The sequence below is a fragment of the Quercus lobata genome, chromosome 10 (genome assembly GCF_001633185.2).
Source record: "Quercus lobata isolate SW786 chromosome 10, ValleyOak3.0 Primary Assembly, whole genome shotgun sequence".
Lineage (NCBI taxonomy): Eukaryota > Viridiplantae > Streptophyta > Magnoliopsida > Fagales > Fagaceae > Quercus > Quercus lobata.
In genome coordinates this window covers 5,570,109-5,586,038 of record NC_044913.1, presented here as the reverse complement: position 1 = coordinate 5,586,038, position 15,930 = coordinate 5,570,109, and the positions used below count along the sequence as shown (strand labels likewise).

Here is a 15,930-nt window from a genome sequence, read left to right as displayed (position 1 = left end):
CTCATAGTATCACTCTTAGTCGCATTCCCTCTCACTTTCAGTCTCATTCCCTCTCACTCTCTCTCTCACTCTCATTCCCTCTCAGTCTCATTCCCTCTTGCTCCGTCGCCGTCGCTACCTCTAGCTCCGTCGCGACTCCCTCTCGCTTCATCGCTCCGCCTCGCTTAGCCTTTCTCCCTTAGACACTGATTTTGGTTGGCTCTGCTGGTAGTCTATCACAAAAGTAAGGATTCTCTCTCTATTCCTTGCAACTGATAGCATAAAATCCAATATATGCTATAAAAATTGTATCTTTATTCTGAATCCCCATCCCACTATTTTGAAGTACTATTTTTGGTTCTTACCTAGCACATTTTTCGATTGCATTATGTATTTATGTGGTTTTGAATTTCCTTAATTCTTTGCTTGGTAATGCAGTACTAACTTAGAGTAATTGCTGAATCTTTGTGTTGAATATGGCTAGAAACAGATGGTATATAGGATATAGAAGTCATGTAGATGTGGGGTACATGCATCTTGATCTAGCATTTTTAACTTCCAACACCTACTGTTTTCTTTAATTTTAATATATTGCATCATTACCAAATCATTAACCTATTGCCACATGATTAATGCATTGATAACAATCAGGCTTTGTTATTGCATCACAGGCTTCACATAATTCTTGTGATCTGTTATGATTACTATCACTATAAGCCTATGGAAAACTCATTCTCAGATGGATGGAATCATCTCATTCAAGTGTGTTGTATGATTGCAGCTAGCTATCATTGTAGCTTTCTTGAGTATTTTATTTCAAAATGCAAAATCTGTAACAATAATCAAAGAAGACAGCTTGTTATTGTTTGATATGGAATATAGGTTTAGGTTGAGTTAGTCCCCCTAGTTTCCATCATTTTTAAAGATAATTTTGACTTCTTTCTTAATTAGAATGTTAACCATTCAAAGTATTGTGCGTGTTTTTCATAATAAACATAAAAGTTGTCAGTGTCAGAATTGTGTTGCAAATTAAGCTTTCTTTCTTTAATCTTAACATAAAGCTTTGCTGTTACAATTGTTGGTAGCATATTGAGTTTTTTATATGTATTTTTATTCCCTATGGTTGATTGTCATACTTATCGTTTGTGCAAGAAATTAGGCTATACATTGAGATCCTTGCCAATTTATCTTCAACACGTGCTTATATTACTCTTAACCCCCTAAACTTTGTGCAGTATGGCTGCCGTTGCTGCTGAGATCCCTGATGAGTTCGGTCCTGGTCCCATAGAGGGTTTGGTGTTAAGGTTTCTAAAAAAACATCGATCGTGCGCTGTTTAGGAAGGTGAGGTAAAATTGAAACTGACCACTTGCTAAATATTCTCTTCTTATCCTTTTACATTATGTTGATTTTTTTTTTTCCCATTTCTAAAATTAAAGTGTCAATGGTATTACTAGCTTTGAATGCATAATCATGCCCATTGCGTTGAGTTAGGTTGGTTGATTATTGCACACCCTTACATAAAGGTTACACTTAGATAATTAAAGACATTGAATTATGAGAGCCAGAGAGAATCAAATTTTGATGTATGTATTCGTTGTAAACATGGTGGGTAATGGGTTGGATTGCTATTATGGCAATGTTTACACTAGTATGCACGGCATAAGTAACAGGATAAACGGCTAAAAACAAATGTATCAAGTGCATTGCATCCTTTTATTTTTCTCTCGTTGTTGCTTTTTTTTTTTTCTTTTTTGGGATGATATTTTAATTTCCCTTGATAATCGCTTTAATTTTGTTTTTTGGGATCAATAGCTACAATCATATATACAAAGATTATGGCATATTGCATCTCATTACCATGGTTCTATCATGTGCAGGATCTGGGGGCACTGAAATGCCGTGGTCGTAATGACGAGTTCCGAAAATGACGCCCGATGGTGGATGATCATGTCCTGGACATTGTCAAGAGATTTAGATTAGAGGGGCTGTATCGGACCCCATCTAGAGAAATTGATCATAACTTAATAACGGCCTTTGTTGAGCGATGGTGGCCTAAAACTCACACCTCTCACCTGCCACATGGTGAGACGACGATCACATTACGAGATGTAGTTGTTTGTACAATTTCCTCTACGCCAACTTCTGCACGCGACTCCAAAGTGATGTACAACTCAAAATCTGCTACTTGTTCCCATTTCTGCATCTTGCTAAACATGATCTTCACATGTTTGTCTTATGTTATCGCCATATATCTGTAACTAATGCATTGATTGAGGACTTCATGTGGAGAACGAAAAGTAATATGTATGTCATGCAAAGCAGGGTTTAGTTACAGCTCTTCCATAATTTTTACTTTTAAATCATTCAAGGTCTTTAGCTTACGGCATATCATCATATAGTAGCACTGGATACCCGGACCTTGAAATGGGAATCCGTCATAAGGGTTGGCATTGCTAAGGGGTCCACCGTAGTATATATTTATATAAATCATTGTCAACCTATAAATCATATAGTGCAATTGTGTTAGTGACAAATTTATAACTCTCAATCAACATCAATCACAAAACTTTGCGTATGAAATGCCAACAATACTAACCTCAACCAAATTTTGCATATACTTACCTTAGGTCACATACAAAAATAGTCATTACCAATTTCATATTCTTTTAAAATTCCAAATCATTCTAGGGGCATGACTTTCAAAACCCATTCAAATAAGTTACGATGAACAAAAATATAATACCAACCAGTTATCCATTGAAATCTCTGTTACAAATCTTAAACAAATATATCTTGAAATAATTTATGCTAAAAAGACTACAAATACTATCTTAGGTATCAAACTCATAATCCATTTCATACCCATTATAAACACCTAAAAGTACTAAATATTCCTAACAATTGATCACAATATTTAGTACTAAATATTCCCAATAATTAATCACAGTATTAATTTTTTTTTAAAACCTAGCATATTATTAATCATAATATTTACACTAACAAAAAATATATATATATATATATATATTCCCAATATGTTGTAATAACATAATTAATCACAATATTTGGTACTAAATATTCCCCCAATAATTAATCACAATATTAATTAAAAAAAAAAAAAAAAACTTAGCAAATGATTTAATCACAATATACACTAACCAAAAAAAAAAAAAAAAAAAATTCTCAATATATTGTAATGACATGTGTGGGGTCATGGGCCCAAATCATACAATTGGGTTTTGGGCTTAAGGCCCATGCCGAGGATAAGGGGCCGTCCGAGGATGGGTAAGTATAGGCAAGGAAACCTATGCTGGTGGATAAGGAAGACAATATTGAACATAACGGCCTAGGAGTGTGTGCCGAGGATGAATTTGTCCTCGGCTAGCCAAGGTTGAGGTCCGTAAAGGATGCCTGCCATCTAGAGGTGCGATCCATGAAGTTCTGGAAATATGGATAAGCATTGTAGGAACAAAAAACAAAGAAGAATCCCAAAATATCTTGGGAAAAGCTGCTATCACCCCATTAATGAGGAAGTGACATCTGCACAGTATTATTGCAGTCTTACAACCACACCAGAAGACTCCTAGAAGGGGCCGATGGGACAAGTATTAGCATAAACCATTAACTATCCACATGTAGGGTGGAGATAAAGGAAGATATGTGGTATAAATAAGGATAGAGACCCCAGAGATCGGAAAGAGAGAGAGGAGAAGAGAAAGCACTATAGCAATCTCAACAACTCCTGTAACCATTATCATCCAATATATACTAGAACAGAGCTCCTCAGAGTGTGCCGAGGATAAACTTTCCTGTACAAACTTGGTTCGTTTCTGTTTGATTGTCTTGGAAACTCATTATAACTGTTATTCCATTCACTAAATTCTAGTTCTTCTACCCACTTTCTACAAATTTATTGTACTAGGTTCACTGGACCAATATCCCATACATTTTGGGCCTGGGCTGAAAATCGTGTCCCTACAATTGGCGTCGTCTGTGGGAAGAGCTCGTGTGTTAGTGAGTGCAACGGTTAATCATGGTGGGATCAAGCTCCTATCAGCAAGAGTCCCTTGAGAGTACCATTTTGGCGGTGGTGCATGCTACACGAAAGCTTCCCCATCATTTCCAAGAATACACAGTTATTGTCATAACTTAGCCTCCGCTCAGGGCTACTCTTCGAGGTACTGATTACGCGAAGAGGGTTACTAAATGGGGCACAGTTCTAGGAGCTTCTGACGCCAAGTATGCGCCCCGTACATATGTCAAGGGGCTGGTTCTCGTGGATCTAGTAGCCCAGCTTGATGAATCCCCATTGGGGAAAGTACTAAACAGAACCAAGGTCTTGTATGGTCCTTGGACTCAAACCTATGGGAAAACTAGTTACTTCAAGAAGAATATAAGCACTAAACTGAACCAGGGTCTTGCATGGTTCTCGGACTCAAAACTATGGGGAAACTAGTTACTTCAAGAAGAATATAAGTACTAGATAGAACCAAGGTCTTGCATGGTCCTCGAACTCAAACCTATGGAGAATCTAGTTACTTCAAAAAGAATATAAGTACTAGACAGAATCAAGGTCTTGCATGGTTCTCAGACTCAAACCTATGAGGAAACTAGTTACTTCAAGAAGAATATAAGTACTAGACAGAACCAAGGTCTTGCATGGTTCTCAGACTCAAACCTATGGGGAAACTAGTTACTTCAAGAAGAAGATAAGTACTAGACAGAACTAAGGTCTTGCATGGTCTTCGGACTCAAACCTATGGGGAAACTAGCTACTCCAAGAAAAACCTAAGTACTAGACATAACCAAGGTCTTGCATGGTCCTCGAACTCAATCTTATGGGGAAACTAGCTACCCCAAGAAGAACCTTAGCTATGTCAGGTCCCTCAGACCTCCTGCTAAGAAGAACCTTAGCTATGTCGGATCCCCTCAGATCTCCTGTTAAGCGTTATACAGAGCCTTAGCTATGTCAGGTCCCTCAGACCTCCTGCTAAGAAGAGCCTTAACTATGTCGAGTCCCTCAGACCTCTTGCTAAGAAGAACCTTAGCTAAGTCGGATCCCCTCGGATCTCTTGCTAAGCGTTATACAGAGCTTTAGTTATGTTGAGTCCCTCAGACCTCCTGTTAAGAAGAACCTTAACTATGTCAGATCCCCTCGGATCTCCTGCTAAGCGTCATACAGAGCCTTAGCTATGTCGGGTCCCTCAAACCTCCTGCTAAGAAGAGCTTTAGCTATGTCGGGTCCCTTAGACCTCCTAGTAAGAAGAGCCTTAGCTATGTCGAATCCCCTCGGATCTCCTGCGAAGCGTTATACAGAGCCTTAGTTATGTCGAGTCCCTCAGACCTCCTACTAAGCTATGTCGAGTCCCTCAGACCTCCTGCTAAGAAGAACCTTGGGTATGTTGGGTCCCTCGGACCTCCTACTAAGTGTTAAGCAAAACCTTAGCCATGCATGAGTCCTCGAACCATATGCTTTGGGAAAATTAAAACACATGACATCTTTCTATAAGTGTCAAGACAGACCCAAAATTATAACCAACTCCTCAGATTGGTAGCTTTGAAAGGAGCAATTTACAGTACAAATATGGGGCGCGTGAAACGGCACTCCCCCGGGTGTAAATCAAAGGATCAAAGCAGAATTAACTCTTAAGAATTCAAAACCCCACCTTTTTCCTCTGATGAGAGGAAAAAACCGGAGTTTTGAGGGGCTATTGTGGGGTCATGGGCCCAGATTATGCAATTGGGTTTTGGGCTTAAGGCCCATACCGAGGATAAGGGGTCGTCCAAGGATGGGTAAGTATAGCCAAGGAAACTCATGCTAGTGGATAAGGAAGACAATATTGAACATAATGGCCTAGGAGTTTGTGCCGAGGATGAATTTGTCCTCGGCTAGCCAAGGTCGAGGTCCGTAAAGGATGCCTGCCATCTAGAGGTGCGATCCATGAAGTTCTGGAAATATGGATAAGCATTGCAGGAACAAAAGACAAAGAAGAATCCCAAAATATCTTGGGAAAAACTGCTATCACCGCATTAATGAGGAAGTGACCTCTGCACAGTATTATTGCAGCCTTATAACCACCCCAGAAGACTCCTAGAGGGAGCTAATGGGACAAGTATCAGCATAAACCATCAACTATCCACGTGTAGGGTGGAGATGAAGGAAGATATGTGGTATAAATAAGGGTAGAGACCCCAGAGATCAGAAAGAGAGAGAGGAGAAGAGAAAGCACTATAGCAATCTCAACAACTCCTGTAACCATTATCATCCAATATATACTAGAACAGAGCTCCTCAGAGTGTGCCGAGGACAAACTTTCTTGTACAAACTTGGTTCATTTCTTTTTTATTGTCTTGGAAACTCATTATAACTATTATCCCATTCATTAAAGCCTAATTCTTCTACCCACTCTCTACAAATTTATTGTACTGGGTTCACTGGGCTAGTATCCCATACATTTTGGGCCTGGGCTGAAAATCGTGTCCCTACAACATGAATCACAATATTTAGTACTAAATATTCCCAATAATTACTCATAATATTTTTTTTTTAAACTAGCAAATAATCACAATATACTAACAAACATGAATCACAATATTTAGTACTAAATATTCCCAATAATTACTCATAATATTAATTTTTTTTTAAACTAGCAAATAATCACAATATACTAACAAATAAACTAATCACAATATACTAACAAATAAATTAATCACAATATTTACACTAAAAAAAAAAAAACAAAAATTTTCCTAATATGTTTTAATTTTTTCTTTAAAAAAAAAAACCACAATATTAACTAACAAAAAATATTCCCAATATTATAAAAACATTACCTATGAGAGAGTGTTGTTAAGATTATTGTGTGAGAGTTGAGGAAAGTTGTGAGTGAGAGTGAAGAGAGGGTGTGATAGCTGAGCTGAAGAGACTGAGTGAGACAGGTAAGGGGAAAAAAAGGTCCTAGTTGGGACCCACATGCGACACGTGGACGGGTGGTGGCCATTAATAGAAAATTGAGTCCAGTAGAGTCGATTTCCTTTGGTAGAAATCGTCTCTAATTTAGTCGATTTACATCCACGTGCCATAACGCTGTGGTGGAACCACAGGAAATCGAGTCCTTTAGACTTAATTTTTATAGGCGTACTACGTGGCCAATCCACGTCAGCTGCTATCGCAATAGGAAAGGGTACATAAATAGCCCAAAATTGACCCTAAAGTGCTTGAATTGTTAGATAGCAAAATTGTTTCAAAAGTTTGCTAACTAACAAAATAGTTTGCTTTTTATGGTTATTTCTGAAAAAATGCCTTGGTTTCAAAGCCATCAAGGTTGATTCAGTTGGTCAAGCTTGAACGCTTCGCCTAAAAGACTTAGGTTCAAGTTTAGGTTCGAGTTTCGCTACCAATAGTTCTTCTTAATGGGTGATCTATAAGTCCAATATAAGTCCTCTCTAAGACCTACAATTTGTCTTAGCCAATATGAGGTAACCTCTCCTGACCTAAACTTTTGTTTATTAAAAAAAAAAAAAGTTGGTTTCCAAAAAAAAAAAAAAAAAAAGTGTAAAGTAAAGTTACTTGTATGCCCTTTTAGTTATAAACATTGTGATTGATAATTGGGAAAGGTTTTGAGGCAGCAAAGCTTTTCCCTTGATAATTTGATATACAATGCAACGATTTATTTATTTATTATTATTACTATTATTTATTTATTTTTAATTATTGGTGTCCTTGTGGAGAAATCATATATAATATAAAAATGTTTAGAGTTTGTAAGATGTTTAGTGAGTTTTTTATTTTATTTTTTATTATCGTCTTAAACTTATGAAACCATTTCAATTTAAAATTTACGTTCATCCCTGTAATTCATTTTACATTATTTTGAATAGTAGTGGAGTAGTCATCTATGTAATCATGCTTGAACATACAATCAAGCTCTGGCTTATTTGACAATAAAATAAATTAAGCTTAATTATATAATCTAGTTTAGTAATGATCTCGACTTCAACTCACGTTTGAAATTAAATTTAACGAACAGTTTGAATTTTTAATACTCAATTCTTTTCACTTGCTTACGGCCCTAATTTTACTTTTTACTTGGTGTTTCAAACTTAGAGACAAATTATTTTTTAAGAGAAGTGTTATGTCCACAGTATTTTCACAACAAATCATAGGTAGTAAGTTGTTACTGGTTTTAATTTAAACCTACTATTGAAATTACTTTTTTAGTCATCATAATAGCCAATAATAACCTACCACATAATATTTGTTGTAAAAGTGTTATGAAAATGTTATGAATATAGTACTTCCCAAAGTTGTAAAACACATTGTCGTTTTTTTTTTTTTTTTTTTTTTTTTTTTTAAAAGAAATTTGTAAAATGCTCATAACAACAATACACTAAGACAACAAAAATACTATAGTCATAAAGCACTTAACTCTCCAAAAAAGCATGAAATGCATAAGTAGGTGCGTGTAATGCAGTGGATTCTAGTTAGCTTAACTGATAAAATATTTAATGGTTGAATAAAAGATTTGGGATTCAATTCCCTCCTATACCAAAAATCGATTGGTATCTTAGTTTGATGATAAAGAACTATTATCAAGAGTGGACACTATAAGTTGAAACTCTTTAAAAAATGTGCATGTAATGCAATGAGAATGATAGCTAACTAAACATAGCCTCATTTTTTATTGTATACTAGTCGCAGACTCGTGTAATGTGTAGACAAATTTGACAATTTTTTTTTTAAAGTAAAAATTGAAAATAGTGGATGAGATCTAAGTGTTTGTTACAAAGCATAGTTTTTATTCTTTTTAAGAAGCATACAAAGTATAGTTGATACAATATATTAGATTTTTTAAATTAAGTCATCTATATTTGTTATTTGATAATTTTTTAAGTTTGCAAGTTTTTTTTTTTTTTTTTTTTTTTTTTTTTTTTTTTAAGGAAATACATTTTACATTCAATAATTATATTATATAAGGCGAGATATTTTTATAAATGATGAAATGTATGATTATAGTTTATTTCTAGTGCTCTTTACAAAGGATTCATCATTTAAAACTGTTCAAAGTGGACCAGATGGACATAATTAACCAAAGAGAACCGAATAGGCCAAAATGGATCAATGGACTAAATAGACATACTGGACCGAGATGCTATACTGATATGGCTCAACAAAAGTATAGTAATAAATAAATATTATACTTCAGTTTTCAAATATTACTACTCGCAAACCCATGCAATGCATATGAAAATTTAATGCAATTCTTTTTTTAATGAAACATTTAATGTACTTTGCATTCAACAACAATATATAGTGAAGATGTTATCATTATATGAAAAACATAATTGAATAAAAAGATTTAAATTATATAATTATAATATTGTTTTATATAAATAGAAAAGATGTTATTAAAAAGAAATTCTTTTAAATATATCATAATCGGTTGTCTAATTTGAATATAACCAAAAATATTTAAAAATATATATATATATATATATATATGTACACCCTCATTTCATAGAACACATATAACGTTACATTAAGTTTAAGTTATTATATAAGTTTAGAATTGTAGCATTTTTTTCCCTTTCCAAATATAAGTATAATGCTTGTATTATTAAAACTTGATTTTTTAGGTAATCTTTAGAATATTTATCATTTTTATTGTTTTTTTAGGGCTCATATCTCTAATTTCTAGTGACTATTTTTTTAATTCTTTATTTGAAAACTAAAGAGATTGGCTTAAATAGAATAAAATTTTATACTTTTCAACTCTAAAATTAAGAAAATAAATAATTTTTTGAGCCAAAAACTGAAAATGCATCCTACAAAAAGAATTAATTTAAGGCCCAATTAATCCAAAAGGGACCGAATGGACTGAATTGGACAGAAGTGCACTAAGTGGACTGAATAGACCAAAGTGGACTGAATGGTTATAATGGACCATAGTTGAACGAATAGACCTAAGTGGACCTAAATAGACCGAAATGGTTCGAATGGACCTAATTGGACCTAATTAGACCGAATGGACCAAAGGAAGCAGAATGGATCAAAGTGGACCTAAATAGATTGAATTAGACCATAATAGACCAAAGTGGATTAACCGAAATGATTAGAATGGACAGAATTAGGCTGAAATAGACCAAAGTGGACCGAATTGGACCAAAGTACATCAAAATGAACCGAATGGACATAAGTGGAATGGAATGGAATGGACCGAAGTAGTCCGAAATGCTATTCCAAAGTGACTCAAAAGTAGTGTAGTAAACTAGTAATAATACTAATAAATATTACGCTTTAGCTTTTAAGTTGTTTATTATGCTTTTGATGTGAAACTAACCAATTACGTCACTTTGTAATTTTTTTTAGTTAGTAAACGATATCGTTTAAAGGCTCTTTCTATATTAAAATTTTAAATGAAAACATTCATAAAATATATTATTTAAAAAAACTTATTTTTTATTAATAATTCACTCATTTAGTTATTTAGTAATAGATCATTCCTACAAAAAAAGGGTAATAGCTCTTACAATTGAAATGGACCAAAATGCTTCCTTGATGTGGCTCAACAAGAGCGTAATAACAATAAATACAACGTTTCAGCTTTTAGATATAGATTACAAGCTATAGATAAATATTATATAAGAAAAATTGAGATTTAAAAAGTTGCACATAAAAGCTAAAAAGCAAAAAGTTAGCTGCTAGTCCCAAACAGATGCTATTTATAGATATAGCTGTTTTATCTTAAAACATGATTTAGAAGGAGCATACATCTGAACATTTAAAAAATATATATATTGCTAACAAGAAATTGCACATCTAGGATCTAGCTAACATATTGCTTCTCAAGGAGGCTTCCACAAAACACCAAGTCAAACCGTTCCTCTGGAGGATCTCCAATACAGTCAAAGACTGCATCTGCATTTAAAAAGTCTTCCTCGGCTGTATAGCTGCAAACAGAAATTAAGGCATAAAATGATGTTGCCAATGATTACACCAAGAACAAAGAATTTACAAAGGTTAATAATTATACTGATTATACATATTAGCAGAAGGTATGAAGCTAATGCTGACAGTAAATTTTAAGAGCCTTTTGGAGGTAAAGTAGAAAAGAGAAGGTTGCTGAGTTCTAAAGGTGGGAAGCAAAAGCCACCTTTACAACAAAGAAGATGATATTTTTTCAAGTTTGGGCAGGGCACTGCTTTTCAAGGAAGGGTAGAAATACACCATTCTTCACAGACCATGTCAATATTTGTATAATAAAGGATGTGAACTTCGTAATGAAAGAGGCTTCATTAAATAGCCTCATCAATTATGATTATTGTACTTTCTTGCATCTAAGTTTTATCCATACAAACAAAATTAGTAGTAGAGAATTTTAATAGAATGCTGAAATTAGAAAGGGTTGCGGGAGACCTGGAATGTAGAAATTCCTTTGGTTTTGGTTAGGCAAACATAACTCCCCAATTAAGCAAAAACATTCAAATTACCCGCTATACGATGCATTCAAGTTAAGCAAAAAGCAAACATCTTAATGCCTATTGGTAGCTTAGTATCTGAACAAGGTAGCTTAGTATCTTAATGCCTATTGGTAAGCTTAGTATCTTAGCAAAAAGCAAACATCTTAATGCCTATTGGTAGTTTAGTATCTGAACAAGGTAGTTTAGTATCTTAATGCCTATTGGTAAGCTTAGTATCTTAGCAAAAAGCAAACATCTTAATGCCTGTTGGTAACATCTGAACAAGGTGAACTGCTCGTCAAATTAAGCATTCAAAGCATTCAAACATAACTCCCAAATTAGCAAAAAGCATTCAAGGTAGCTTAGTCATTTTCATGGCATGCAAATGCCTATTGGTAAATAAGATGCCCTAGGAAAAAGTAAGGGGATGGTAAACACTGTATTTTCGTTGGTACACTATAAGTTACCCGCTCTTTGTTATGATACACTTCATTCCAGCAGCTTTGGCTGCTGCAAGTCCAATGGCGCTGTCCTCCACCACAACACAACTGAAGAAAATAACCATTATATGAGTTCCAAACAAATGCAAGCATCTTAATCAGAATAAAATGCATGCCAACAAAAGAATTTTAGCCTATGATAACCATATTTTAATAACAATTGAAAGCTGAACAAGGAGTTAAGTACAAAATTACTAGTAGCATGCTTGCAGTAATTAAATACATTTAATCAATCCTAGGAAATCAATTCAGGTACTGGTGAATGCAGGTATTGATCTAACTCCATCCAGCAAGTATGAAACTCACTAAATTGATTATCTAAGCATCAGATATAACTTAGGCCCTTGGGATGAAATACCTTGAAGGATCAACTCCTAGAGTGCTGGCTGCTAATATGTAGATGGCCTGTCAGGAAGAATAGATACAGTTTAGTGCCTAACAAAAACACCCATCAACCACACACACTAAATGAACTCAAAATGATTAGACAATCACAAGTTGATCCAATAGCACATGAGCATCTTGTATACATGGAAAGTAGAGGAAGTGTCTTATGTTTCTGGAACTGTAAATATTGATCATGTTGTTGCATTTAAGGACATGAACGATATACAAATTTAGGCCATACAGAATTTCCATTCTCAGTTTGTGATTACTTCACAATAATAGATGGAGTTCCAACTTAAAATGTAGAGAAAGTAAAACCAAATGATAATAAATTTAGATGGTGGCCAGACACAACCTTACTATATTAATATTAAGAGGATGATAAGTTTACCGGATCAGGCTTTTTTCGGGGAACCACATCTCCGGCAAATATCTTGATTTTTCCTGCTCGTTCAGGTCCCAACAAACATGCTACTATTGCAGATACCTAAACCCAACACATATAAGTCAGATGTTAACATAAGAAATGGTTCAGTAATTAGTATGATTCAGTTCACCAATAAACTAACTTGACAAAAATAGCAAGATCGTGAACTGTCAATCCTAACATCAATGTATAACCTAACATAGTTTTCAAACATATAAAACCTTGATAGAGAAATATGTCAATGAGACCCCTTAATTTCACTTATAACAATTGTTTTACTGTGTCAACAGAAACCATGTGACATGCAATAATAAAATTTCACCATCTTGAGTCATGGAAAACTAATCACACAATCAATTACAATTATGAACCTGATTATGCATACCGCCTTCTCATTTGAAGTGCTGCACACAGCAACTTTGACTCCTTTGTCTAAAGCCTGATCAATCAGCCTATACAATTTGATAAGAAAAATTACGTCAAACTCAAACAGCAGGAAATCTTAACATATCACAGAACCATTTTGTTTTGACTGTAATCGTATTCATATTCATAAGATAGAACTTCAACATATGGAATTCTAGAAGGTTTATTGATAACTTATAATTGATTTTTTAAAATAAAAAATCAGAATTTCCAGGTTATATTGCAGCTCCAGAGAACTTTGAAGGAAACACAAGTTTCAGAATGGAAGATGGAATCAACCCGTTATTAGAATATATCACATGCCTAAGATAAGTCAGGAAGAAGAAATCAAAGAAGCAATACATCACTAATTGTCATTAAAGTTATTGATGATGTATGGAAGCTAACTAGATTAAGTTTAAGGTTCAAAATCATGAATTTTAAGGGATACAGATGCAACTTAGTCAGCCACTTACGAGAAGCCCAACAAATTGAACATTGGACCATCAGCTAGTATCTATTCTTATAACAAACTTTACAATCAGATAATTAGTCCAAAAAGACACAAAGTACCATACTGGTGCACCTGTGGTCATTACTAGTTTCTAGCTTAGAAGACTGATGACTGTTAGCTAGACTTAACTCATTTCATGACACCTACTTTCATGTTTTGGTTTCCAGTACAAGCAAAAGATGTATGTGTTGTAATCAAAGACAACTAGAAGAGGCTATATGTACAGAGACAAGCTTAAGATCAGATAGTAACAAACTTTCCAACACCCGGCCGAAGAGGGAGCAATTTTTTCTCAATGAGGGCCATGAATAACTCTGTCTTTCTCTTGTGAAGTGAAGCTATGAACTCCTTTCTTTCTTCGTCACTCTTTGGAGCTTTTTCTGGCCAACCTGTCTTGTTAAAGTAGGCTGTCATCCTACAAAGACCAGAATCAAATCATTACTAATTCTCTTCAAAGTTCCACAACATATTGTCTGTGAGTTGTGTGACATATATACTACTAACTTAAAAATGCATATAGAAAAGAAACAATATCAAACCGAGGAGCTTCTTGTGTGTGTGTCTGACATAATGTTGTATAGATTTTGTAAGGCCAATGTCAGTTGAAGAAGCTTTAAATTTTTTTTAAGGAGACTGATATTACCTTTCTTTTCCACCTCCAATCTTAAGCAACTCACCGTACAAATCTACATCCCATGTGACACCCAGTTCTCTCTGAACCATGAATATAATTCATGTGTTAGGATATTAATCCATAGATTACATAGCATCAAAGTCAGAGCAAAATAAAGCTAGTTTCTTGCCGTAAACGTTTCATTGACTAATATTTTCATAGCGGCTAACAGCCATTATTGGCAATTCAATTATCTCTTATACTCTTTGTTTCAACCATTATTTTCAGCAACCAAAGAAACCATTCACCAAAATTTATCAAAGCAAGAAAACCCATATGAAAAATTCAACAAATTCTCATATTCCCATCTAATACCACACCAATGACCAATGAACCATCAAACACAAAACACAAAAAAAGCAACAGAGAATGCATACTTCTTTGAAAGTGTCATTGAAAGAGATACGATGCCCGTCTTTCTCAGTATCCACAAGCACACCATCACAGTCAAAAAGAAGAGCTGATGGAAGAGCTGAAGAAGAAGAAGAAGCTGAGCAAGTGAATCCCCTAGAACCCTTTCTCAAGCTTGTTGGTCTGGTTGTTGATGTGTCTTTATAGATACTTGTTCTTGTAGCGATTAGTGAAGATGATAAGAAGGTTCTTTCATGGGGTTGTTGGCAAGTAAAAGAGGTCTTTGTGTTAGATAACAAAATTGCTGAAGAAGAAACTGCAGCTATGGAAAGAGAGAAGGTGTTTGACGCCATTAGAGATTGGTTCTCTCTCTCTCCGGACTTTCTCTCTTTTTGGGGTCTGTGAGTCTGTCTTTGCAGTTTGGTGTCTTTTTAACGGTTTTGTGTCTCCAACTTATCCAACGTTAAAACTTAAAAGCCACAAATGCATTGTGGATATTGCGGCACCAATAGATCAGCTGGAATTGGAAAATTAATGGGCCCATTCCAATACAAAAACTCTGGTAACACAATTATCTGGCAAATTATGAGTAGTAGAGAAAAAATGATTGATTTATGTGAAAATGACATGCAATCAGTTATAGTCTATTATATAAAATCTTGTGGCAAAAACTATGACATTTTATGTGGTATTATAATTACTCATTCCAACCCGTCTAGTAACAATAAAAATGTAAAACACATAGAGACACCAATTTCACACGTGGAAGTGGTTGACCAGTCGCAGACAACTTGTGTGACTGGTAAAGAAGAAAGATGAAAGATGTAAAGAAAAAATGAAAATCATTTGATTGAAGCACCTAAAAATGTATAATAATGCTAATAATAATGTACATATCAATTTTTCACAACTCTCGTAATGGTATATTGAGATTAAAATAACATTACTTTCACGTAAGTTTATTATTAACATCATTTTTATTATTATCAATCACAACACATCATCTTAATAATTGTGAAATCTATTATTCATAAACTAAATGGAAATTTATGAATTAGAAATAGATCCATAAGAGTAAGGAGTTATTATCGAAAGATCTATAAATTAGAGTTATCAATTTTACTATTTATGAATGTAACACATTGATAATAATAGGAGACGTAGGAACCAACATTATAACACATTTCAAATAAATATATTTTTTTTTTTGATAAATAAACATTTCAAATAAAT

The 15,930-nt window shown here is 34.4% G+C and overlaps 1 protein-coding gene across 1 annotated transcript; it reads right to left on the bottom strand.

Moving 5' to 3' along the window:
- Positions 1 to 10,660: 10,660 nt before the first annotated feature.
- On the bottom strand, positions 10,661 to 15,138 carry LOC115965525 (CBBY-like protein). The gene is made up of 8 exons (XM_031084772.1): positions 14,724 to 15,138; positions 14,317 to 14,387; positions 13,930 to 14,088; positions 13,140 to 13,206; positions 12,719 to 12,814; positions 12,299 to 12,345; positions 11,908 to 11,988; positions 10,661 to 10,930 (listed from the first exon to the last, which is right to left on the bottom strand). Exons 1-8 carry the CDS (start codon positions 15,048 to 15,050, stop codon positions 10,807 to 10,809), a joined length of 972 nt encoding a protein of 323 aa, XP_030940632.1. The 5' UTR covers positions 15,051 to 15,138; the 3' UTR covers positions 10,661 to 10,806.
- Positions 15,139 to 15,930: the final 792 nt, after the last annotated feature.